Source organism: Anopheles darlingi, chromosome 2, assembly GCF_943734745.1.
Source record: "Anopheles darlingi chromosome 2, idAnoDarlMG_H_01, whole genome shotgun sequence".
Lineage (NCBI taxonomy): Eukaryota > Metazoa > Arthropoda > Insecta > Diptera > Culicidae > Anopheles > Anopheles darlingi.
Genome location: NC_064874.1, coordinates 24,999,406 through 25,025,116, shown reverse-complemented (window position 1 = coordinate 25,025,116; position 25,711 = coordinate 24,999,406). Strand labels below are relative to the sequence as shown.

Sequence of the window (25,711 nt, the reverse complement as noted above, 5' to 3'; positions counted from 1 at the left end):
TATGATCCATCAAACCAAAGATACAAACGGCAACTGCGATGCTCAGTGTGACTCTCTATTTTTCATGCAGCTACAGCTCTAATCGCTACCCCGTACAGGAGGCACAATTATTTAAGGAAGCCCAATTGATGATATTTGAAGTAGGTGCGCTGTGCATAGCAGGATATGCTAAGAATGGTTACCGCATGCAAAACTAGAGTACCCCCTTATCATAACGACATGAATTTGTAAGCGATAAACTATTGGAGTGTCCTCTAATGAAACCCCTTTTTGATTTTATTCCACTTTTTATCATTTGTGTATGTTTTTACTGTCGTGTATATCACCTCCCTACTCCCTCTTCGTTCGCTATTTGTCGTTTTCAAGCAGGTACTATCTTCGATGTGTACATACTTGATGTCCTGCCAGTCACAGATATTGGCAAACCCTACTCCAAATCGTTCCATAACCATACGCATTAGCTCGCGATCATATTTACGTACCGCATAATAGAGTCCGGTGCTATGCGTTAGTGTGGAAGGTCAATAGTGAACTAGTTTGCAAAAACTGCTGTGCAAATATGAAACGAAAGGCAGACGATGGCTGAAGATGATATAATTTAAATGGCGGTATCGATACGGTAAAAAGGAAGTTAGAAAACAATTAAAACTCGCTACAGTTCATTTGCTATTGCAATCAGACAAACCAATTTAAAGTTGATATTTAATAGTGTAACAAAGTAATGCGGAGTAAATGAGAAGGGAAAGAAAATATATTAAATTAAACGGTAATCGTTTTTTCGTTTTAGTAGATAAAGAACTAACGTTATCAGTTCAATTTACAAACACTGTTTATTACTTCGCATACTATTTCTGTATGCCACGATAAGATCCCTTAGTCCAAAAGATGCTTCTGCAGCTGATGTCTTTTCAGAGAACCACGCGCGGCGTATGAATTGTTGCAAATGTTACACCGATACCGATATTCTCGATGGCAGGCAGCCACATGTTCATTAAGATGTGAACGCTGGAAGTAGGCCTTTCCACAGTCACTGCACACAAATGACCGTTCCTGGCGATGGCGTGATCGTTGGTGCTTGTTCAGGTGGTCTTTCGATGCAAACGTTTCCTCGCACTCCGGACAGCCAAATGACTTGTGGTCACTGTGTACATTCCTTATGTGAGCGTTAAGGTTCGAGTTGGCCGTAAAGTTCTTCCCACAGTACAAACATGTAAATGCCTTGATGCCCGTGTGGCGCTTTAGGTGATACTTTAGCCCAGAGGTAGAGCTAAATCGACGATCGCACAGCGTGCAGTAGATACTTTCCTGGCCTTCCTCTTGATGCTTGCGCTGATGAATGAATACCTCCTTCGCGACGTGGGATTGAAAATCACAGTACTGACACCTAATTGTCGGCCGTTCGCCCGTTTCCTGTTGATGGCGCTTGTAGAAGGCACACGTGTGTTTCTCTAAGTTGTGCTTTCGCAAAAATGACCGATCACACAGGCTACATGTGAATCGATAACAGCTCTCTTCCTCGCGAACCGTATAGTCCAATGCGGTACTATGAACCAGCGACAGCGCCTCCTCCACTTCCGGGATGTTGCTCTCCCGAAAGCGAACGTTCTCCTTCATGTGCTCCCGACGATGTGTGCGGTAGCTCTGCAGGCTTGCAAAACTCGCACCACAATCGTTGCACACCAGGCTGGCGATATCGTGCTGTTCCGCCAAATGAACCATCAATTGGAACTGCTTCGAGAAACTACGATCACTACAGTGCGGGCAAGGATATTTGCCCGATTCCTGCTGCGGTTCCTCTATCCTTTTCAGGTAGAAGTCGTAATCATCGATCAGATACTCTTCACCGTTCTCGATGTACTTTTCCCATATTTCGTTGTTCTCGAACGCCTCATCCAGAAAGTCTTCCAGCACAGTCTTTTGGTCAAACCTCGCTTCGGCTAACCCGCCGCCATCCGGTTTTACTTTGCTGCTTTCGTTGCTTTGGTTGGTGCGGGTTAGATTTACATTTTGTAGAAATTCTTCCTGCTCTTTGTCGATGGATTCAGGCGGTGCTAGTTCCAGCGCTGGTAGCTCCTTCACGAACAGACTGTCGTTCAACAGGTGATCGTATGCGTTCGCTGGTGCGCTCTCTTCTTCATGCAACTGCCTCAGATGGTCGTTTAGTGATTCTAAATTATCGTAGCCCGTACTACCGATACCACAGTAGCCACAGAAGAAAACACAGCTTTGTGGATGATGACTGGATCGCACGTGCCGGTTGAGAGTTTTCCGCAATCGATCTTTGCGATCGCAGAACGGGCACACAAACAGGCGATCGGCGTGATTCGCACTGACATGCTGCAGTAAGTTGGACTCAGTTAACCAACCGGTGTTACAGAAATGGCACACATAATCCTTGTGATATCGCATGTGATTCTGGTAGTTGTTTCTCGTAGTAAAAGATCTTTGGCAAATGTCACACGAGAACGTTTCGCTTGCATCATGGTGAATCGCTGCCGTATGCTGTATCATGCCTCGCTTGGTAATGAAATACTTTTCACACGCCGCACAGTAGTAGTACTTCCCGGGTGAGTGGATGATTTTGGTATGCTTTTCCAAATCTAAATTATTGACGAAAGAGGCTTCACACAAGCTGCAAGTAAGCGATACTTCGTCCTGCTCGAGAATCTGAAGACTGCGTGGAGGTACTCTAGTGGCAGATGCTATTACGTCGAGGAATTTATCGTAAAATTGGTAGCAGAACTTCAGCTGTTCCAAGCAGTGTTCACACACAACATCCTCTTCCACTAAGCAAATTTCCTGCAATACAGAAAAAGGATTAGCGCCGATACCACCTTGCAGGGGCTGTTAAAAATTACCTGAGGAATGTGGAATATATCAAACATTTTGCGCACCATCAGCTCCTTTCCATTCACCGACACGTTCTGGTGTAATCCTTGAAACCGGTTCCCTGCTGTATCACCGCAGCATTTGCACAGAACTTCATCTAGAGTCGACTGCATGTTGAAGAAAATCTTGGGAAATCTTTTGTTTTGGATCGCCAGCTGATAAAGCGCGTCTCCCAGTCACGATTGTGCAGGGTTGGACAAAACCACTAGGCACATCAACGGGCCTCGATTTTCGCTGCATGGGTAGAGATTTGAGCTGCATGGGCCCTTCGTTGTTTTTTTCGTTGTTTTGGTCTCCGGTTGAAAAATGAGTTGATGAATTCTTCTGAAAACGACCGAGAAAACGCTTTGCTCTGTTCCATTTGATTGCCAGCTCGTGCACCGGTGTTCCTTGCTAAACCAGCCACCAACCGTGAGCCTCTTCGTCAGCGGTGGAAATCGTGTACCGGCGGGTTAATCGTGCAGAGGAACCGCACCAGAACGAACGCTAACCCTCGTGGTGGTGCCGTTACGGTCAAAGAGTGAGGGCAAGGAACGGACAGATACCGAGTCGGTGGTAAGCAATGTTTCTGGTGGCGTTAACTGGCGGTGTGGCCTCCGGAAAGAGCACAGTGACGAAGATATTCCGGGACAATGGAGTGCCCGTGATCGATGCGGATGCCATAGCGCGAGAAGGTACGTGGGTTGCCTTGCTTTTAGGGTCAATTACAGCGGGCTAGCGAGGATTGTTCGGTCGCCGGATGTGGGAAGGTGTGGCGCTTCGTTTAGCATATGCGGTCTAGTTGGTTGCATAAGCAAACAAACCTACAGCAATGACCCATCGTCACCATCATCAGCTTACTGATCGTGCGTTTATTGATCGTCTTTTGTTTTATCCTCACGCTATTTTCAGTCGTGGAACCGGGTCGCCCAGCGTGGCATAAAATTAAGGCAACGTTTGGAGAGGCTGTCTTTCACGAGGACAGTGGCGAGCTGAATCGAGAGGCACTGGGTCGCATCATTTTCGATGACGTCGAGAAACGGAAACAGCTCAATGAAATCACGCACCCGGAGATACACCGGATCATCTACAAATCAGTCATCAAGTGCTTTCTGTTGGGTCACAACTTCGTAGTGATGGATCTGCCGCTTCTGTTTGAAACCAGAATAATGCTTAACTTTATCCACAAAATTATCACCGTGACCTGGTAAGTTGCGTTGGGGCGATCAAAAGAAAGCGCCTGTGGCAGGAAATGTACTGAATATCCTTGTTTCTTTTTTTTAGCGAGGAAGACATACAAGTAGCACGACTGATCGATCGCAGCAAATACACCGAGGCGGAAGCGACGAAACGCATCAAGGCGCAAATGCCGCTTGAATTGAAATGCGAACAGTCACATTTTGTCATTGAGAACTCAGGGACGTTCCGGGATACCGAGGAGCAGACGCTCAAAATCCTCGCCATTCTGCAGGATAGCAATCAACACTGGAAGATCCGGGGTGTCATATTTGCGACAGCGGCCCTGCTCGTTTCCAGTATCGCTTGGATTCTAAACTATAAGTACAAGTGGTACGGCACGAACTGATAAACCGCCTGTTAGACGCGGTGCTCGATAGATGTCGATGGTCCACGATCCCAGTTCTAGTTGCGTTCCTATGTTCCTGTTTTCACTCCAGCTTTGCCATGATTGTTTTGTGTTTTCCGTTGTCCTTTGTTAATGGTAGATGAGGTGTCGAAAAGCGATATTTTCTGTGTATTGTTTTATCACTTTGTGTTCTAATTTCACTTTGTGCAGTGCGTCCACGGACCCCTATTTGTATGGCATTTAAAACCGAATAGAAGATGTCACGTGCATAGATCAGTAAGGCGTCGATGGTATAGGGATAGAATGAAGCCTTTATTCCATTTCGAGGGAAATATAACCAAACAAATGAACGAAATGATTGATTCGTCTAGTGGAGAATATAGTCGGAAATGAAAGAAAAATCCAAAAAAGACATGCGTTTCCCTCTTAACTCAATAGTCCTTGAACATTGTTACGCCATGTAACGAAATTCATGGTGCGCTTATCAACTTGTTAACAAGAGACAAAAGTGTCTTTCAACAGCAGTACGACGATAGCAGTGACGAGCGGACGTAAATTGCATGAACCTTCGTATAGCGATAGTGAACTCGTTTGCTTACGATTCGTAGAAGCCTCCCGATCATTCTGGTGAATATTACCCTTTTCGCTTTACAAAGTAATCCTGGGATTCCCATTTTTAATTTTTCCTTTCACACGAAACAAGTTTCGTGTGGTCAAAACTACGCCAATTTTGTCACAACGCAGTGCTTTCACCGGGGGCCATTGTTTCCAGGAGAAAGGTACCGGCCACAGCGGATCGGCGATGATGCGTTTCGAACCCTTTCTTAACATGATCTTCGCTCGGTGTTCGGTTAGAAGATGGTGGCAGATCGGATGCAGAACGATTCAACCCAAGGAAGACAGAAATGGCCAGGGGGATGAAACTTCCAGAAAACAAAATCTTTCTCTCTTTCTCTCTTCCTCTTGTACCGGTTTCGCAGTTCGTCGCGCGAATAAGCGACTAGCGGATGCGTCCTCCTTCCAGTTGTTGATCGTCGGTGATCTTCTTCGCTTTCTTCGCCCGCTTAATACTAATAACATCTGTTCGCTGTTTGCTTACGATCAGCTGTAGGATAGGCCCGGGGCCGAGGCGGGTGCGTGGACGGACGACGCAGCGCACAATTGGTTCGCTAGCACACTCGGGTACCCCGCCCGAACCGAGAGCGAAGCCGAACGGAGCAGCTTATAAATACCGGTGCACCGGTTCCCGCGGTTATTTTCTTGGAAACGATCCCATCGCACGCAGGTATCGGAGTGAAGCGCCACGACATACACGGTTCCCCCTTTCTGGAGGCTCTACAAACAGAAAAGATTCGTGAAGTGAAATTAATAAAGTGGGTTTTTTGGTGTGTGCCAATTGCAAACGACAGTGCTGGTGATACGAAGAAACCATAGCTGCAGCAGGATGGCACGTCGATTCCGTCCAACATGTTCACCGTGGGCGCTGCTAGCAGCGGTGGCGCTACTGGCTGGATCGGTGACCTGTTTCGAGTAAATGATCCTTTTTTGCCTGCTTTTCCCCGCCATTCTCCGCTGGTTGATCCTTTGAAATTCTTTCACTCCCATGCTCCTATCATCTCCATCATTTCCGTCAGCCAATCAGAACTCTCGAGTGCTTGTGCGTTTTGTGGCTTGTTTCAATCCAGAACCTCCGTTTTTGTTTTTTGTTCCAACTTCATATCCACTCGCCATCCAAAGTGAGCTCCAGTTCTCTAATTAGGTCCAGATCCCTGTTATATGTTTTGCTGTGCAGCTTTTTTTGTTCTCTCTCCGCCATGTCGAGGAGCATTTAATTTTAATTATCTTTCATCTCCGGAGCGCGTGAAATGCAGCGGTTTCAGAACGGGACTGGAACTTTTTTTGCGCTGTACTCCGCTGTTGTACCCGGTTGCATTCTCTCGGACCGGGTAAGCAGTATAGTGCTCTGTGATTAGAGTGCACTCGGACAACTTCTAGTCTCACGGTGGTGCTCGTGTGCCAGATGATTCTAGAAAGAAAGAAAAAACGTTTTGCGTCAACGTGCACCCGTCGTGACATCGGTTTCCCTTGGACGAACTGAGACCGAGTGATACAGAATCAGCAACGGTCCGATGGGGAGGCAAGCGTAATAGATTCATAGTGTCAGTTGCAGAAAGATGCGCATAATCAGATAAGCGACTCATTATTCAATCACTGCTGTTGCTGTTACCGCAGCCGTGTCCGGTCAGTGGCTAAGTAGGGGCGATGTTGTTACTGCGTACGAATCACTACGCTTCCCAAATAAGAGATACTAAGCCAATTCTGATATAGTCCAGTTAGGAGCTGAACTAGACACTCGATCATTCTGCCCGATATAAGCGCAATTCCATGAATCATCAGCACAGGCCCCATCATCAATAGCATTGGTGTGCTTATCTCTGTTCCTTTAACCCATGCAAATGTTTGTTATTAATCCCTCGTACCGCGTATTACATTCAGAGGACCGACAGCGACCTGGTCCTGAAGGTTCTTCTAACTTGTTTATAATTTGAAAATGGTTTTGGTTTTTTTTTCTCTCTTTATTATTTTTTTTTTCATCTAACCAAACGATCTCACACCACACTCAACAATGCCACCCACAACCACCTTCCATCTTGCATTGTGCTGTGTTACTGCATTGCTCGATCTTTACCCATACGCTATGGAACGATCGATGTGATCTGCAACCCTTATGCGCTCTGCATCGACAAACTGGTGCACACACGCACACCCTGCGTAACACCTGGGCATTACACTACTTTTCAAACATACCAACCCACCACCTACCCTAACCCGCCGAAACGCGGTTGGTGGGAACACAATGCGCCGTGAATTGTGCACACATACACACCCCACATGCACGCATTTCCGCCCGTTTACGCCCGCCCGGTACTGTGACACAGTCCCTTGAACGAGGACGAAATGGTTCGGCTGGCCAGCATCATGGGCGATATTGACGATTGGCACTACGAGGATCCGTCGATGGTGGATGGCGATGAGGATCGTCATCCGTTAAGCAGCCTCAATCCGTTCCACTTGGCAATATTTCCGCACAACCTACCTGACCGTGTCGATCATCGCTTTTACAGGGTACCGGAACCGGAGGTGTACGACGATACCGAGAGTGCAACGCTAGGAGTTGCCGGTCTTGCCGGTCTTGCCGGTCGAGTGCAGGATCGCGAATCCCTTGGTAAGTAGCACTCGTCATCGGTCTAGTATAATACCCTTTCTTTGCTCTGGTCTCACCATCATCTCAGTTTTCTGGGACGATGTGCCGAGGCCAATTGGTTCGCCGAAGTCCATTTGACCGAGAGGCAGTAGAAGCAGATGGTATACTTAATTGCATCCCGCTAGTTCCACGTGATTACCGCAAACGATCGGATTGGTCAGGGGCAGCAGCAGCACAACTCCGTTACAGTTCGCTGCGTCTTTAAGCTCGCTGTCTGTTCAATGACTCGTACCGTGGTGTAGTACATTGAACTTCGCGGAGAAGTAAGATAGCGAACGAACAACGACGAGCTGTACTTGGCTCAAGCGTTCAGTTCATCTCTTAAAGATCATTCGGTAGATGCTGTACCGTGATCAAATTAATATTAAGCTAGTGTGATGTGAATCATACGATCATAGAATTACCTTGCGAGTATGTCATCCATAAATCACAAACACAGCGCATTTCGCAAGCCCCAGTCCGCGTGGAGATACGGACGGGGCACTGTACTTTGAGTGGAGATAATCATTCGACAAGTCACGTCGTTGATCATGATCCGCATAATAATACGATTGTTTTTTTTCGAAGCTCGATCGAGCGCATCAACATAGATCATCGTCCATTCCAGCCCCTGGCATATACTTAATCCGTTCGCTCCACCTCTTACTTTATCCCAACACCACAGAATCGGACGTCGAGACGATCAGCGATGAGTTGACCCATCGTAACCCGGACGAACGGCGTCCGCTGCACCGTCAGCCAGCGTCACCATCGCGGCCAATCGGTCATCCCGATGCGGAAACGATCGATGGTCCGGCACATCAACCGCAGCGACCACCATTCGATACGAGCTCGCTGTTCCAGCATCACTTCAACACGTTCTTTAACACGCCACTGGAGACGGGCTTTTTCGGCTCCGGGTTACCCGGTGGATTCGGATTCTTCGATCTGCACGCTAACCGACCATGGTGGAAAGGGTAAGTCATTGCGTGCTAATCTCGCCATGCAATTACCGCCTTCAACATCACGAACGATGCCATCTCGATAACGAATCCATGCGCGAGTTCACCGATGTGTGAGGTGCAGCATGTGTAATAGCGAAAGGAAGAGCAACGAGGGCGCGTTGGTACAAATGTGTCGCATCGGTCGTACAATGCACCAAATATGGCGCAATATCTGGCTATCATCATGTTAAATCGGACGCGCTTCGGTTGTCTGTTAAAAAAAGTGGGTGTTGGATAGTAAGGCTCGTGCGTGCATAAAATTGTTTGCATGCTCCCGTTGTAGCTGGTCTACAGGAACTCTTGTAATGCCCACGTACGGCAACGCGTAAATACAACAGTTACAGTTGGCAAAACGTACTTATGATGTCGAGCGGCAACGATGACGACCATAATGACAACGTGTTCTTCATGATACGTGAGTGAGGGCATAGATTCTGGTGTTGTCTACTGTGCGCTTTGGTCAGCAAGTTTGCCGATGTTTTGTAAACCGTGCTTGCGCTCCGCCAGTTTTCGGTCTTATGGGTTAAAGTGAGTTAATACCCTCGGTGAGGGAAACGGTTAAGAAAGCTTTTTACGGCCATTCCGAGTGTGTCTATGCAGAGTAAGTGAAACTATTTCGTTTTTACATCGTCGCAGCAAACCGCTGATGACGAGGTTAGCGATGGTGTTGGACCACTCGTCACATCTCGTGTGGCGTGAATGATGAGAAAGTAGCATCCGTTTGTTTGTTCTGGGCTGCGTTTCATTTCCATATTATTGGTAGACCTACACGCAAAGGGAAATCCACGCAAGAGGAGAGAGAGGAGGAAAGAGGCGAGACCTTTCACCGTCAATAGTTTTCTACTTCGCACTGCTTGGTGATCTTATCGATCTTCCGCAAAGCAGCAGATTGTTGCTTTTGCGATCTGTAAGGCTCTTATGAGGAGGAAACACGTCTGGCGTCAGGCAGAATTCCTAGTGTTTCTGCTCTTTTGTACCCTCACCAAGCGTGGGTTTCATAGCAAAACGAACGTCCCAGTTTTCGGGTAACTATTAGTCTAGACAAATGGTAAATAGCCGCCCCCAGGAAGCGGCACACACAGCGACCCGAGAATGTAAACCCTAGAGGCAAGAGCCGGCGAGGTACAACATTCTTTCGAATCTGGTTTTCGGGTAACGCTGGGCTTTACGACTTTCTGATCTCCCAGCAATTTGACATACGTACTTGACGGTGGTTCTCATTATGACGGTTACGGTAAACCTAATAAGGTTCTTGGGACTTGAAATAGAGAAATTCGCACATTCGTGATTCCGGTCGTGATTCGGCAACTGGACCACGAGATTGCTACTCGCCGGCGCGCATAGAGACCTATCCAAAAACCTTGATACTTTGCTAGCTACCAGCATTGTGTGTGCTTCATTGTGCGCCTTTTCAATCCTATCATGCGTGGGATTTGGTGTCGGGTTTTGGGACCAACAGCCAAAGTAAAGCAAAATTCGCGAACAATTTGTCTGAGCTTTGCTGTGAGTTGCACGTCACATCGTGAGTTTGGGGCCACCGGTGGAATTGACTTTATCCCACCAATTGCCTCAAAATTGCACTGCACATGCCGTGTAAGTTTGATATACGGGTCCATATCTTACAACTAACACGTTTCTCTACCTAATCCGCCTGATCGCGCTTTCGTTGCATGAGCAACACAAATCGGGTATTGTAAAGGGTGCAGAACCATAAATTGATTCCTAATCCGCAACAGCAGCACGTACACTCGATAGTGCAATACAGTTTGCGGAGCAATATATCGTTACCTTTGGAGCATTTTGAAGCTTTATCGTTTCGAAATTCGTTTCTGTGGCAATAAGAAAAATGTTTCGATTTCCACCCAGAAGCTCCCATCTTCAACACATACTTGTCGTGCAAAGAAGAATAACAAGCAATCCACTGTTAGTAAAACTATAATGGGCATAGCCGGATTTCGGATCTGTTTGTAACGATGTAAGTTCCGCGAGAATCGCCCTTAAGCATGACCTCAATTCTTACAAATATTTACAAAGAGTATTTACCCATCGTTTGATCAATCCAAATCATCCTGTCCATTCATTTGTCACGGCAACGTTTCGCGTCGCGAAACGTGATCGCAGATCTTGAGCACTGTAGATCGTCGATCGAACCAACGAGTAGCGATCCGCCATAGGAACGCCGGACGACGGGAGTGTTTCCAAACAATTGTAGTTCCGTGAGAATTTGCTTTGCGAGCAGATGATGTCTTTACAACTTCTGCTCACAATCGATGCTTCTGCCTGCATTGTCAGCGACAAGGAAGATGAGCTCGAAGAGGCAGCAGCACTCGTCGAGAGTTAGCCGCCGCACGCAGATTTACCGGTCCGCTAGTCAGTGTGTGTCAATTGGTGCTAAACCACCGGACAAAGGTTAATAGATTCCAGTGGTCAACCCGGGGCCACAAGGTGGAGAAGGGGACAGCACCCTCAAGTCCGCCTGTGTGTGCCGCGACGGTAATTTATGATTTACACCGCATAGCGGCGACCACCCTTGTGCCTTGTGATTCGCGCATCCATTCTCTGTCTGGCTTTGTGGGTCTCGGAGCACTCGAGGACATGGACTCCCCGTTTTCCAGCTTTACTGATGCGGTTAGGGGGAAGTATAGTGTGGCTGCTGCGATGCTGCTCAGTCCTCCGTAATCATATTCTCAACGCAAATGCAGAAGAGGGATGATTTACGCCGGGAATTGGTTTGAATCGCATTAGTCTCGTTGTGGTGGCCGCACGAAATTGCGCACGATAGTGTGATGTGCGCGCGCGATGCTTGCGACAGCTTGCATCTGGTGATTTCAGAATTTTGGCTTTTTCATGAAAAAAAAGAAGAACCAGACAGACGAGACGCAAAATTGAAACAAATGATCATTGAGCCGGATGATCATTGAGCCGGATCCTTTTAGTTTATCTCAGCTTGCCATCATTAGGTTAGCAGATTGCCAGTCACTCAATGCACAATAGGAGCGATTTTAATATTTTTCAGAATCGCAAAAAACCCAGATCTATTGACAAGTTTCCGCGTTTTCATTTTTTATCCTCGGTTGTTGCAATTAATTCCTCCTGAGCCAACGCGAGATACATTTGTGCCGGAGCAGATAGATTCCCACGATAACGCGCAAAAACAAACCCAGAGCAGCATTGCATTGTTACTGTGAAACCTCTCCTCATCTAGAGGGCACCCTGGCGGATCGGAACCTCTTTGGTGTCTAATGTTTTGAATAAGATTTCCAAGGGGCCCTGTCCGTTTCGCTGTGCTGTTTGAGGTCATAGCGGCATGGATAGGCTTTGGGTTTTTACTTTTTGACCACTTCATTATAGATTCGACCTAGATGATCCAATTAGGCAAGAGGACGACATTGGATAAACGTTCTTTGCAAGGTCTTCGACTGCATAGCTAGAATAGCGGGTTCAGGGTTAGCATCTCCTCTTCCTGTTAGTTTTAAAAGAAGCGCCCATCTTGCGAGGAAACACATTGATTTTGGAGCAAAACTAAAATAAATAGCATCGCTTTCTTTGACCGACTTTCCATGTTGATTCTTTTCTTGCTATAGTGAAAACGTGTGCACGGAGCGTGAAGAAAAGGAGGAAGACATCGCTGCGGATGACAACCAGGAGGTTGCGGTAAACGGTGGTACCGGTGCGGGTGTCTTCGGATTCAGCTCCTTCAACCTGAACGTTGAATCGTGTGCCGAAAAGCAACACAAATATGTCTGCACCTCAATGTAAGTGTAACTGCTAAATAAAAGTTAGTATAAGTTCAACAAGTCCCTGAACAGCAACGAGCGCCTCTCCTATCCCCTAACAGTAAGAATGTAAATGGTCGCAAGCGCACGGAAAAGATCACCCGCCAGTGTTGCCATGGATACGGTCGTCCCCGAAACGGACCACCGAATGCTCACTGCGAGAAGATGGATCTGCACTCGATGGAGGATACCGCCGAACGGCTCGGTGCGAAGGAGTTTATTGCGACGCTCAAGAAGAGTGGTCTGGAGGCCACGCTTGAGAACGAGGTAACACTATTTGTCGTACCCGACAATGCCTACACCAGCTTCGCCGAGCAGATGTGGGAAAACGTAAGTTTGCAGTCCGAGAGAAGGGGTATTTTTTTTTGGATGGATGCGACCTGTCTGCAATGTTGTATCGTTCGTCCACTTCCCCACACAGAATCTGGTTGCGTTTGATCCGTCGGCTCGCGCGAAACGAGCCATCGATTTCGCTAGCATGACCGCCCGGGATGTGATCTTGGGCCACACAGTCAACGGTTCATACCACATCGAGGATATCAGCAACGAGCAACTGCTCAAGACGGAGCTTCCCGGAGCAAACATTCGCATCAACATCTACCCGCGTGGTCCGGCGGCCATGGCCCGTGAACATGCCGAACACCCGTACCGCTATACGGCAAACTGTGCGCCGCTGGTGAAACTGAACCGCGTGACCGAGCGTGGCATCGTGCACGTGGTCGATCGGGTGCTTGTACCGGCTCGTAACTCCCTGATGGACATTATCGAGGGACGCGATGATATGACGCTGATGCGTACCTTCCTTGAAATGACCGGACTGGACAAGATGCTGCGCGAGCAGGGCGATGATAAGCACTTCACCGTGTTTGCCCCGAACGACGAAGCGTTCCTGAAGCTGGACAAAGACATTCGACGAAAGCTGAAGGCCGGCAACGGATGCGCTCAAAGTAAGTAGCTTGGAAAGGGGGGCTACATATTTAAAATTGCGGAGAGCGAACGGAAGGACCGGGGCGAAATGGCATCCCCATTCCATACCAGAATGTACGTAGACTGCTACTTTACGCCTGAATGACTAATCGCTTTGCCATCTGCAGTCATCTGCGATGTGTGGTTTACATGGTATGGTTGGTTGAGGAGTGGTATCGTTCGATTCTTCTTTTTTTGCATTCTTAAACTCCACAGTACATTGGAACCACAATTACCGCAACCAATTGTCATGACAAAATCATTCAATTGAATACTATACCACACTGCGGACCCGCGGTGACTGCCGATACGTGATCAGAATTTCTCACTCTTTACTTGAGCTTCTCTACGCTCTCCGGTCGGCGGGTGGCGTTTGTGTTGTCGCGAAGAAGCGTGACTCAAGAGCGAAGAATACTCTTGCTGGCACCGTGGTTAAAAAATGGACAATTGTCTTCAATTCAATCGCACAAATCATCCATCTTGTTGAGGCATTTCTATTGTAAGTCTGCAAAAAAACAAGATTGATTTAGTAGCACGTCAGATCATTCGGATAGCATCCGATCTACACATTGTTTCTGAGTGTGTGCCGAGTCACTCACAAGATCGGTTTTTTGATTTATTCCTTTTTCCATATTTGAATTTGTAACGTTGGATCACAACGAATTGAGTAATTTGATGACGCCCGGATTCCGTAGCATACTCCACTACACACAGCCGAACTTGTCGTTAAATGGGAGACCCAATATATCTTCTCTTGATTGTCTATTATACGTGGATTGTGACATTCGATCCATTATTTTGTCGATGGAACTAGCGTTGCATATTATTTGCAAATCTTTGTCTGGATTATTTTCTTTGAAATGTAACCGCACAGAACACGAGGCCATTCTAATGGGGCCGTTTCAAGGACAATCGAATCCATTAGGTTCCATGATCAATGCAAGTCACGTTCAATCGCGGGTGCCAAATTGTTATTGGTCCTTCTTTTCGGTTTTATTAGATCGTTGTCGATCCGTTCTGCCAATGTTCCGTTACGAATGATCAACGGATGGTGTTTTGGCACAGTAAAATTTAACGCTCATTTATCCTTCTCGCTAGACATTCTGAAGAACCACATCCTGGATATAACGTTCTGCTCGCTGGCAGCGGTCAACGGTGTCAAGACGTCGACGTACAACATGCTGAACGAAAAGCTCGAGTTCGAGTATGCCATGGTTGGCAAGAAGGTGCCATCAAGCGGCACCGAAAATCCAATCGAAACGATGGAAGAGGACCCATCCTTAGGCAAGAAGAGCCAGCGGCTGCGTATCAATGGTCAGGCGCTGATCGAGGAGAGCGATGTCGTCGCTAGCAACGGTGTCCTGCACGTGATCGACTCTGTGCTGTCGACGGAGAGCGGAATGCCAATCTCGAACACGCTGGCGAATCACAATCTGACGATCTTCAAGCAGCTGATCGCCGATGCTGGCCTGGAGGATGAATTTGATGGTATGAGCAACAAGACATTTTTCATTCCATCCGATCAAGCTTTTGAGCAGACGGAAACGGGCCGCTATTGGATTCGGCAGCTGAAGGAACACCCGGAAAGCCTACGCAATAATGCGGAACTGAAGGAGTTCCTCGAGTATCATGTGGTCGAACCACTGATTAAGACATGCGAGCTGGAGGAGAAAACCATGGCTACCAAGGCGGGTCAGTCAGTTCGGGTTAATCTCTACACAACGGTGCGTGATAATAAGGGAATTAGTTGACGAATATCAAAGGGATGGTTCTTTCTAAAATAATGTTTTTTTTTTGCTTTCCTTGCAGAACCCCGTGTTCACAACGGTCATGAACCGTGCTACGGTTAACTGTGCTCGGTTGACGCACTTCGATGAGGAAACTTGTGGATCCGTAGTGCACGAGATCGACAAGGTTCTGGATGTACCGAAGATGGTGAGTTCCGTGATCAATGGTTTGCGAACAGTATCTTGCCGCTGGTCGCTTAAATAGTTTTTTCTATTTGCTTTTTTGGTAGAATCTATTGGAAACGCTGCGCTCGAACGCAGACTACAGCATGTTCCTGCGGCTGGTTAGCGAGACGAACCTCACTGAGCTGCTGGCATCGGAAGATTCTGGACTTACACTGCTTGTACCTAAAAACGATGTATTTCTTGAGGTGAACGCTTGGTACCAGGAGACGCTCGAGAATAAGGACGAACTGGAGCGTATTATTCGGGCGCACATTCTGCCAAACGTGATCTGCTGCACCGGTATCGTGCCCTCAGAGTGGCCGTTTGTGCGTACGACCGAGACGATCGGACAGCATCAGCTGAAACTGAACCGCAATCGTCGGCCCCAGGTGCAAAACGCGGGCATCACCAAGTGCGATGTTGTGGCTCGGAACGGCATCATTCACGAGATTAACGATGTGATCAATGTGCAGCCACAGCGGTCTGCCAATGGAAACGGTGGCAACAGTAGCCCGTTCCCGAACTTTGGCCGTCCGCTAACGTTTTGGTTCAAGTAAAGCACACCGGGTGCATGTCCGTGTGAGTTTGGTCGCGTGCACCATCTGTGCGCGATCCCCGTGATGTGCTTCTATCGGAAGAAGTCGAAACCGCCCTCTCCGGAAGGAGCTCGCTTGTTAATTATTTAAACGAGCGTCCAACATAAAGAAAGATTATCGGGAGCTTCCAGACACAAATGTTGTAGAGATCGCTCGGAGAGAAGCAAAGTGAGCCACAATTGTCTTACAATTCTATATATTTATATAAAATCTACTGAATAAACAACAACTTATTAATCGTTTAGTGTTATTTCTTTTGAACACTTTTAAATATCATAAATGCATTTATGTACATTTCTGTAGAATCCAGAATGAAACGACCTGTATATTGTACTGCATACTGAGGAACCAAATTTCCTGGATGCAACGCACTAGCAACGAATAGTGACTTTCTTTCCGTCTCAAAGCCAGACCGACAGGGAATGATTCGTTCGATATGATTTGTATATGTATTTTGTTTAAAAATACGTAAAATGTGATTGGTTTTAGGACGAGTCCTATGCTTACGACACTAACGGAAGAGAGAGACAGTAAAGTAAACGGTAATGTATGCTTCTTCAGTTCTGTCACGAGACTATCAAATCCCATGTACTACGGGGAGAGCTAACACACAGGTCTAGCCCCACCGGAGATCCTTTACGAATATCTTTAACCGTTAGGCAGCTACCAGATGCAATGTTGTAGATGGGTGTTCCGGACTGTAAAAAGAAATGGAGAACCATTAAAAACCCGCACGGTTGCGACACGGCCCGCTACGAAGCCCTACCGTTTTGCGATGTTTCCAGGCCTGATCGCCACCCATTTCGTGGCATTTGTTTAGCTTCGGTCGACCTTTGGTGGCGCTCGACGGTGCATCGAGGCACAGCAGCTGTCCGAGTACCAGCTCGGACCGTTCAGTTTCGTACCAAGTCTGATGCTTCACCCTCAGGCACGGTTGCAGTGCCAGGGCCGAACCCTTCTTCCAAAGACTCTTCTCGCTATCCATCTCGGTCGACAGACAGAGCGTAGTATTCGAAAGCCGTATCTGGAAACTCGAGATATAGTTTCGCTTACGCGAGTGCCATGGTTCAAACTTCGGTTGCGTGGCGTCAGCGTCGGTCTCTGCGGCCGTTTTGACCTGTCCGGGAATGCGCAGCTGCGGATAGATAGTTTCCAGGTACCACTGGAAAGGTTTACATTGTAACCGTTCCCGAAGCTGCTTACGCTCGGACACATCACCGTACGCAACGGAACGAGCGTGTGGTTGCTGCTCGAGAAAGTAACGCACATAGTCATCCATCCAGACGTACGCCAAACGCAGCGAATTGCGTATCATCGTGTCCTCGCCGTCAGGTGAACCATAGGGGCGCCGTTTGCGGAACACGTGACCGATGCGAGAGCAGGGTAGCAGCTCGATCGAACCGCCGCACTGCCAGGCACGGAATGAGATCTCCAGATTCTCACCACCCCACACATCCATTCCCATATCATACTCGCCCAGTTCAACGAAATAGGTTCGATCGACGGCAAATAGCCCGCCAGCCATGGTCGGCGAACCGAACGGGCCAACGAAATCAGTTTCTCGCTCCAGGCTACCGGCAGGCAGATTGTCCCATTTGAAGTGTAAACCCCAGTTGAAACCTCCACGTACAAGTGGGCTCGCGGTGTAGACGAATGTGTCCGCATTGATGATATCAATCACGGGCATCGCCAGGATGGTGGAATTGTGCTTGATGCGGGATAGCAATGGCTCAATCCAGTCTCGGTTCACCTCGATGTGGCTATCGAGAAAGATCAGCACGGGCCCGGTAGCGTTGCGAGCACCGTAAACACGCGATCGCATCAGCCCTTCTCGATCGGCATTTCGCAAAAGGCGAACCTTGTCCGTGTCCAGCTTTCGCAGCGATGCTTCCAGCCCCTCCTTCAGCTCTTCGTGGTCACTACAATCGTCTACGAGGATCAATTCTTTCAACAGATAGGCCGGAGTCCGATGCAGCACGGTGTTGATGGAGCGTATCAGCGTTTCGAGATGCTCGTTGTAAAAACACATCACGATCGAGGCTGCCGGTAGTACCTTATCGTAAACCTGCTGCTTGCACAGCTTATGTCGCGTATCCGGTATTGGCCGGTACGGTCCTAGCTTGTTGCTCACCAGCACATTGAATGCATGCTTCCTGTAGCCGATGTCGCGGATGAACTGTTCCTCCGAGTTTTGCACCATCCCGAACTCATCGGTACCGTTCGGTCGCAACGGTTGCAGCTCGTCCATCAGGCGGTGACTGATGCGGCGCTTTTCCTTTTCTCGCATAAATCGTTCATACTTTTGCTTGAACAGGCTGCGGCTTTTGCCCGCGATTTTGGACCTTTGTCGTTGCGTGTCTACGTCCCCGTCAATGCTGTTCCCATGCTGACGGTCGGCAGCAGCGAGCACTGGCTGTCCGTGCATCCGCTCATCCGCCGGCCTTTCCGAGATTCCGTGATTCAAACTACCACCGCCGGAAACACCGTTGTTGAGATTCCAGTACAGGTACAGACTAACCGACCACGTCAGCGAAGCCACGAGGACACCCCACAGGAACGAATTGCTGGTCATCTTGGAGATTCTACGGGGGTTATCAAGTCAGAGGATACGGGTCAGCAGCCAAAAAGTCATCAACAGGTATTTGGAATCGCCTTCAGCCCGACGATTACCTTTTCTTGTTCTTTTCCTTCATCACACATGCCGCTGCGTGGTCCGCCGTGTTCTTTCAGCGCTAACGTCTATCCCCGTCCTATGCTAATGAGCTGCTGCATGATTCCAGGTGGCTCACTTTACGGAACCAAATTTTAGAAATCGCACAATTCCATTCGCCCAAAAGGTTACCCGCGCTGGTCCCACACCACGAAGAAAGGTCGCACAGAGTGGGTGGGACGGGAGGGGGAGGAATTGTTGTCGGTGCACCGACAACTTTCACTCAGGGTTGTAGTCCAGCTCTTCGAACTGTCATCGGGTGCATGCGATGTGGCCGATAAAAGTTTAAGCGGCCGCTATGCAGCCACTAAGCGGCCAGATGTCTGGACCTGTCATACAAAGTGGCCGCTTAGTGGCCGCATAGCCACCGCTTAAACATTAAGCGGCCACATCGCTTAGCCTTTGCTTTACGGGTGGTGGAGGAAAAACGAAAAAGAGCCAAGTCAAGCCAGAAAAATAAAACTCCGCCATTGCTGTGGCGGATTATTTGCAGCTGCGTTTATTAAGATCATTTTTACCTAGTGGAAACGGTTACAATCCGATTTTACAGTGCAAGATGGGTGTTCCAAAGTTTTTTCGCTACATAAGCGAACGGTATCCGTGTTTGAGCGAGTTACTGCGAGAGAATCAGGTTCGTTCGTTTATCGGGATGAAGATGGCGGTGTTGGAAATTGTTGCGAAAAGCAAGGCAATCTCAGTCTTGTCTACCAGCCTGACGCAACATAGACACTCGACTTCATAGATCTGAATCGTTTGCAGGTGCCTGAGTTCGACAACCTGTACCTCGATATGAACGGCATCATCCACAACTGTTCACATCCGAACGATGCGGACGTTACGTACCGGATATCGGAGGAAATGATATTCGAGGGTATCTTTCACTACGTCGAATATCTTTTCAAGATGATTCGGCCTCAGAAGGTGTTTTTCATTGCCGTGGATGGAGTGGCACCGCGCGCCAAAATGAATCAACAGCGGGGACGGCGCTTCCGGTCCGCACATGAAGCTGGAGAGCAGCTGAAGGCTGCGATCGCCAAGGGTGAAACGATCCCCGATGAGGACCGTTTCGATAGCAACTGTATTACGCCCGGGACCGCCTTCATGGTGCGGTTACAGATAGCCCTGGAACACTTTATCCAGGTGAAAATAGCGACCGACATTCTGTGGAAGGCTTGTACCGTTATCTTGAGCGGTCATGAGGTAGGGAAAGCGACAGCGATAAGTTTTTATAAAGGGTACCGAAAATAGTTCGGTGTGCGTTTAATGTGGCTGTCCACTTTCAGACTCCTGGTGAAGGCGAACATAAAATTATGGAGTACATACGGCATGCGAAGGCACAACCTGGCTTTAATCCAAACACACGCCACTGCCTGTACGGATTAGATGCCGACCTGATTATGCTTGGGCTGTGTACACACGAAAGATTCTTTTCGCTACTGCGTGAGGAGGTAAAGTTTGGAAAGAACGACAAGAAGGCAACGGTAATGAAGGAAATCCGCTTCTACCTGCTGCACCTGACACTGTTAAGTGAATATCTGGAGCTAGAGTTTGCCAGCGTACGCAATAAGCTTCGTTTTCCGTTCGACATCCACAAGCTGATCGATGACTGGGTACTCATGATATATCTGGTCGGAAACGACTTTATTCCGCACTTGCCGAACTTGCACATTAACGAGAACGCGCTGCCCACGCTATATCGTGCGTACATGGACGTGCTACCCGAAATGGACGGGTATATTAACGAGAGTGGGATCTTGAATTTGCCCCGATTGCAGCTACTAATGCGACGACTGGCCGTCTTCGACCGGGACACGTTTCTCGAGCATTACACCGACCTGAAATATCTGGAGTCGAAATGTGGCAAAAACAATGTAAGCAGCACTAGTGTATGCGCTGAGGCGTTCAATTAGGGTTTGGTTGATTGGCTGTTTCGTTTCACTTGCTTCTAGTTGGAAGCATTCGATGTGTCGGCTGATGAGATTATTAGTTCGAGCAAAGCTAATGATGATCTGATGGCACTAATCATGTCGTCTAAAATGCTGGACTCTGGCGACGAAGATGAAGAATCGCAAATTTCTGTGGGTGATATCGAAAACGATCCGGTGCTGTTTGAGAAAGAGTTCAAAAGTTATAAACGGAACTATTACATGACCAAAATGGGTTATGCTGATTTTAATGAGTAAGTAACGGCTTGAATGCTTGCCCCTTATTTGATTTACCAGCTCATCCCTTTTGTTTCCCTTCACTTTCAGAGACGTTCGTGCGGAACAAGCGGAATGTTACATACGAGCGCTCCAGTGGACACTACACTATTACTATCGGGGCGTAGTGTCATGGTCATGGTACTATCCGCACCATTACGCACCGTTCATTAGCGATGTGGATCATTTCGATCATCTGAAGCTAGAGTTCGATATGGCGCGTCCGTTTCTACCGTTTCAGCAGCTTCTAAGTGTGCTTCCGGCGGCCAGCAAGAGCCACCTTCCTGCAGCCTACCACCAGCTCATGATCGACCCAAACAGCCCAGTCTACGATTTCTATCCACCCGAGTTTAGCACGGATCTGAACGGAAAGCAGCAATCGTGGGAAGCGGTCGTACTGATACCGTTTATTGACGAACGACGACTGCTCAAGGCGATGAAAACTTGCGATGAGTATCTAACTGACGAAGAAAAGCAACGAAATGTACACGGACCAATGATCCAGTATCGGTACGATGCCAATCAGCAGGACCCGCTCGAGGCCAAGTATGGCTTCGAACGGATTGACATACTTCCGGTGAAACGCACTGAAATCTTTCGTGACGATCTGCACGTGGCAGAGAACAAGCTCGTGCTCGGACCTTCCAAGGGATCTCTCCTGGAAGGCTACGCTACCGGGTTTCCGACTTTTAAACATTTGCCATATCATGTAAGAGCCACATACCGACCAGTAAGGGAACACAATTTTCATACTTTTCCTTTTACATTCCAGGGCAAATTGAAAGAGATGCGCGTGAAGGTGTTTAATTTTCCCAGCAAAAATGACAGTATGGTTGTGTGCTTGGATGAAGTGCCCAAAGAGCAGCCGGATACGGCAACACTGGCAAGGGAATTGTTGGACAAAATCGTTTACGTAAGCTGGCCTCATTTGATGGAAGCTAAGGTTGACAGCGTTTCCGACAAACATCAGCTGTTGAAGCGGATTAACGAGGCTGAGAAGGTTGACGAACGGATGTTCAACATTTGGTGCAAGTCCATCGCTGAGCAGTAAGTCTGGGGCACCTGATTTGTGGTATCAGGTTGAGGAGGATAACCTTGTCCTCATTTTGAAATTTCTTTCATCTCTTTTCCTGCACAGCAACGAAACCCGGCTTGCGCTAAGCGTTGGGCCAATCCACCAGCTGGTGCATGTACGAACGTGCGTCGGCACGGAATACGTTCTGAAGGGTGACGGGTTTGTTCTGAATCGATTGTGGAACAACGTCGCTATGCCTTACCCGGCCCAGGTATGTAACTAGATTGCCGGAACGGTTATATTCCCGTTATCATATATTAATATGAAATTGAATTCGCATCCATTTTAGTGCATTGTACGGGAAGTAACTGATGTAATTAAGCGACAAGAGTCATATATTACCATCGAAAAAATGTTCCCGCTACAGAGTACAATCTTTTTGCGCGCAACCGACTGTTACGGTTGCATGGGCGAGGTGGCAGACATTTCGGATAAGCGTATCCAAGGCAAATTCTTGGTTTACGAAGAGCCGGAAGTGCGGGAAGTTTTCCAGATGCACAAACAATCGCTTCAAGGCTATCGCTCTCCCAATGATACAGCTGCCAAGCTCGGAATATCTGTCAGTGTATTACTGCAGCTAACGGGCACGATTCTAGTAGCACACGGCGGTCACCGCTCACTGAATATAGAAAACGAGAAAACGGTTAACATTGGACTGAGGTTGCGCATGATGTCAAAGAACGAAGCGGCGGTGGGATTCTGTCGGCGACTGCATAACCGCACATGGGTGTTCTCCGACCGCACAGTAAATCTCCTGCAGCGGTACGATGAGTATGCGCCTGGTTTATTTGAAAAGCTCGAAGGTAGCCGCAACAATGTGCACTTTGAGAGTGATCTTTTCGGCGAGGGCAACGAAGGCAAGCTGGACGAACTGCACAAATGGCTCAAGGAACAGGAGCACAACGAGGCCGAGCGGCGCAGCTGTAGTATCGAGCTGCTGGAACGAAACGCAATTGAGCGTCTGGTAACGCTGGTCGATGAGCACAATGATAAGCAGATACCTAGAGTGCGAACCATGCTAGTTCCGCCCAAGGATCTCTTGCGACCCGGCATGAAGAAGGCCAAAACACTCGATCCAAATGCACACTTTGAGCTGCTGGATCGAGTGGTGGTAGCATCGGAGGCGGAAGATGCTCCCGTAGGTAGACGCGGCACAATTATTGGTATTCACAAGGTGACCGATCCAAACCCCGTGCGCCGTGAAGCGATCGGCCAGGAGGACAATTATTACGAAGTCCTGTTCGATCATTCCTTCCCAAAAGGTGTAAGTGTGTATGGACTTGCGGGAACGGAGAAACGTGTACAGCGGATGGCGCAAGGTGCGTTGTTGAACATTTCCTACGGCCGTGCTTCGAATGGGCATCAACGCGGAGGAAAACAGTCGTCGGCGGCTGATGTAAGAACAACGCATCATATCGTACTGGGTAACATGAGCAACAATCAGAATGGACCACAGTCGTCGATCCAGCATCGGGTAAATGAACGAATCGGCAAACGAAATGGTACCAGGAATGTGCCGAATGAAAAGGCATCCCAGCAGGAAAATCGTGCTAGTGAACCCTCCACAGTCAATTCTCCACGATCAGTTACTACGCAGCAAGCGACGGAGCACCAACCGATGGAAAAACAAGCTGCCATCCTTACGACACCGAACAATGTTCCCTCGGCGGACATACAGCAACAGCAGAGGAAAAATGAGTTTGAGCGGTTCTGGAAAAAGCTTAAGGAATCCACCAACAACAGTGCATTCGATGAGAACGACATTAAGCACATTGCCCAGGTGATGTCGAACAGTGCACTTCAGCCAGAATCGATCACTGTCGGTCTTTCGGACAAAAACGAGAAACCTCAATCGGTAACTACGACGGTACAGCCAGATGGCGATCAAATGACGGGAATGTTGAAAAAAATGCTCCGCATTAATGATGGTCAGCAAGAGGGAAAAAGCCAGCAAACAGGAGATGGTGCGCCGCTTGTGCAACCTCCGCTGGCCAGTCTACCGAAGCCACCACTGCAGTGGCGTAACAAGGATAACGAGCCCGGTGGGACGAAGTATGAACAGCGGTATCAACAATCGCAACGGCCTGCTGGTGTCATCCCTGGTGGAAGTACTTCCAATGTGAGACCTCAAATAACTCCTGTCGCACATCCAAGGCAATTCAACATGCAGACAATATTCATGCGCCCTCCGAACTTCCCCCTACAGCAGCATCAGGTACAGCAGCAATTCTATGGGCATCCTAAAATGCAGCAACAACCATATTTTATTCAGCGGGCCCCCGACCCCACGATGATTCTTGGTCGTGGTGCGGTTCAATCGAACAACTATGCACCACCGCCTCGTAGGCCCATCTGGCAATCAGTGCCGCCGCCACTACAGTCATTGCCGCCGCACATAGCCATCGACAGTAAGCCTATATCCGCACTGTTCAGTGGTGCACCAGCAGCACCCATGATGCCATCGTACCCGAACCGAGGGCCAATCGGTCCCCAAAATCTGAGCTACAATCGAAACAATCCGGCCGGAAATGGTGCCTTCGTACCACTGCAAGCTATGAAGAAGAATGCGAAAATACGAGCTGCCACAACGACGAACAACGGCAACGTGCCGGAAGCATCGTGTGAAACCACAAAAACATCGGCCACGGTTCCACCGAGTAAACGAAAATCGAACCCAAAAACTACTAGTGCACCAACGGCAACGATAGCAGTAAGTAACGATGCGAACGAACGAAATGCGAGTCGCAAAGCGGGTCGAGTCAAAGAGGTTGCACAAACAACGAATTCGGATGGGTCCATGTCCGTTGAGCAGCCAAACAGCGTATCTGAGATAGATTTAAAGACTAACCAGGAACAAGTAACAAAAGACTTGCAGCAGCAGCAGCAGCCAGCGCTGTCGCTGCAACTCGACGAAAAGCACAAACCGTCAAGCCAAGAACAACCGGTAGCTACAAATGAGAAGCAACTTACGGATACGGGTAATAGTAATACAGTGTTGAAAAAGGTAAAATATTTGCCGGCTGTTTGAAACGACGAATACACCTCCATTTTTTTATTCTTATTTATCTTCGACAGAGTAAGAAACGCATAGCAGCACGGTTTGGTTCTGCACCCGTTGGCTAAACAGCTGCGAAGAAGACCAATGCTAAGGCGACATTACTTAGACAAACGAACTATGACTGCCAATAGAAAGTTGTCGTTCAATGATGTGTGGTACTAGGAGATTTTATTCATATGATATTTGTCCCGGTTTCCCTTCGTGTGCTAGTTGGGAGGCGATTTTACTGTACCTTTTATCGATTTGTATCTTTTTTTTAAGAGATTGTGACCTCTAGCTGTTATACATTTAAATAATAGTGCACTTCACTCCTTTTTTCTAAACTATTACATCATGTTACTTCCATTTTCAAATACTCCAAAGTGAAAAATTTTAATTGTTTTTATCTTCAACTTTTTAAATGTCTAATCTTTTCGATTTCTAAAATACGGTTTTCTTTCCATTATCGAAACAACTGTAAAATAAATAATTAAGTGATAAGTTAAAGCTTTAGAATAATAAATCGCTAATTTTAAGGAAATTGAACCAAAAAGACGTTTTTGAGGGAACGTGATGTTTGTTAAAGGTAGATCCGAACGCCGCTGGGCTCCCTATTGTTTCAGTTCGGAAATCTTTATCGTTGTTCAGCGCTGCAACCAAGGTGTTTAAAATAGAGAGGTGGCCTCTAGTAGAACAA

The 25,711-nt window shown here is 47.9% G+C and overlaps 5 protein-coding genes across 6 annotated transcripts; 3 read left to right on the top strand and 2 right to left on the bottom strand.

Moving 5' to 3' along the window:
- The first annotated feature begins 687 nt into the window (after positions 1-687).
- LOC125947996 (dephospho-CoA kinase domain-containing protein) lies at positions 688-4,835 on the top strand. The gene is made up of 4 exons (XM_049673621.1): positions 688-766; positions 3,262-3,563; positions 3,781-4,075; positions 4,153-4,835. Exons 2-4 carry the CDS (start codon positions 3,452-3,454, stop codon positions 4,451-4,453), a joined length of 708 nt encoding a protein of 235 aa, XP_049529578.1. The 5' UTR covers positions 688-766; positions 3,262-3,451; the 3' UTR covers positions 4,454-4,835.
- Positions 812-3,008, bottom strand: LOC125947924 (zinc finger protein Xfin-like). Its single transcript, XM_049673482.1, has 2 exons — positions 2,859-3,008; positions 812-2,799 (listed from the first exon to the last, which is right to left on the bottom strand). The coding sequence occupies exons 1-2, from the start codon at positions 3,000-3,002 to the stop codon at positions 874-876; spliced, it is 2,070 nt and encodes a 689-aa protein (XP_049529439.1). The 5' UTR covers positions 3,003-3,008; the 3' UTR covers positions 812-873.
- An 866-nt stretch (positions 4,836-5,701) lies between the features above and the next one.
- On the top strand, positions 5,702-16,228 carry LOC125947911 (transforming growth factor-beta-induced protein ig-h3). Of its 2 annotated transcripts, none has more exons than XM_049673445.1 (9): positions 5,702-5,983; positions 7,579-7,679; positions 8,383-8,674; positions 12,286-12,456; positions 12,540-12,807; positions 12,899-13,424; positions 14,542-15,167; positions 15,253-15,378; positions 15,461-16,228. In XM_049673445.1, the coding sequence occupies exons 1-9, from the start codon at positions 5,898-5,900 to the stop codon at positions 15,950-15,952; spliced, it is 2,688 nt and encodes an 895-aa protein (XP_049529402.1). In that variant the 5' UTR covers positions 5,702-5,897; the 3' UTR covers positions 15,953-16,228. The 2 variants fall into 2 exon arrangements, with proteins under 2 accessions (XP_049529402.1, XP_049529401.1); XM_049673444.1 differs by having other exon boundaries at positions 7,393-7,679.
- A 102-nt stretch (positions 16,229-16,330) lies between these two features.
- On the bottom strand, positions 16,331-18,868 carry LOC125947926 (polypeptide N-acetylgalactosaminyltransferase 35A). Its single transcript, XM_049673485.1, has 3 exons — positions 18,662-18,868; positions 16,758-18,573; positions 16,331-16,689 (listed from the first exon to the last, which is right to left on the bottom strand). The coding sequence occupies exons 1-3, from the start codon at positions 18,682-18,684 to the stop codon at positions 16,558-16,560; spliced, it is 1,971 nt and encodes a 656-aa protein (XP_049529442.1). The 5' UTR covers positions 18,685-18,868; the 3' UTR covers positions 16,331-16,557.
- Positions 18,869-19,128: 260 nt separating this feature from the next.
- On the top strand, positions 19,129-25,497 carry LOC125947887 (5'-3' exoribonuclease 1). The gene is made up of 9 exons (XM_049673371.1): positions 19,129-19,332; positions 19,461-19,901; positions 19,985-20,572; positions 20,651-20,880; positions 20,954-21,611; positions 21,675-21,949; positions 22,041-22,188; positions 22,267-24,981; positions 25,053-25,497. Exons 1-9 carry the CDS (start codon positions 19,258-19,260, stop codon positions 25,098-25,100), a joined length of 5,178 nt encoding a protein of 1,725 aa, XP_049529328.1. The 5' UTR covers positions 19,129-19,257; the 3' UTR covers positions 25,101-25,497.
- The last annotated feature ends 214 nt before the right edge of the window (positions 25,498-25,711 follow it).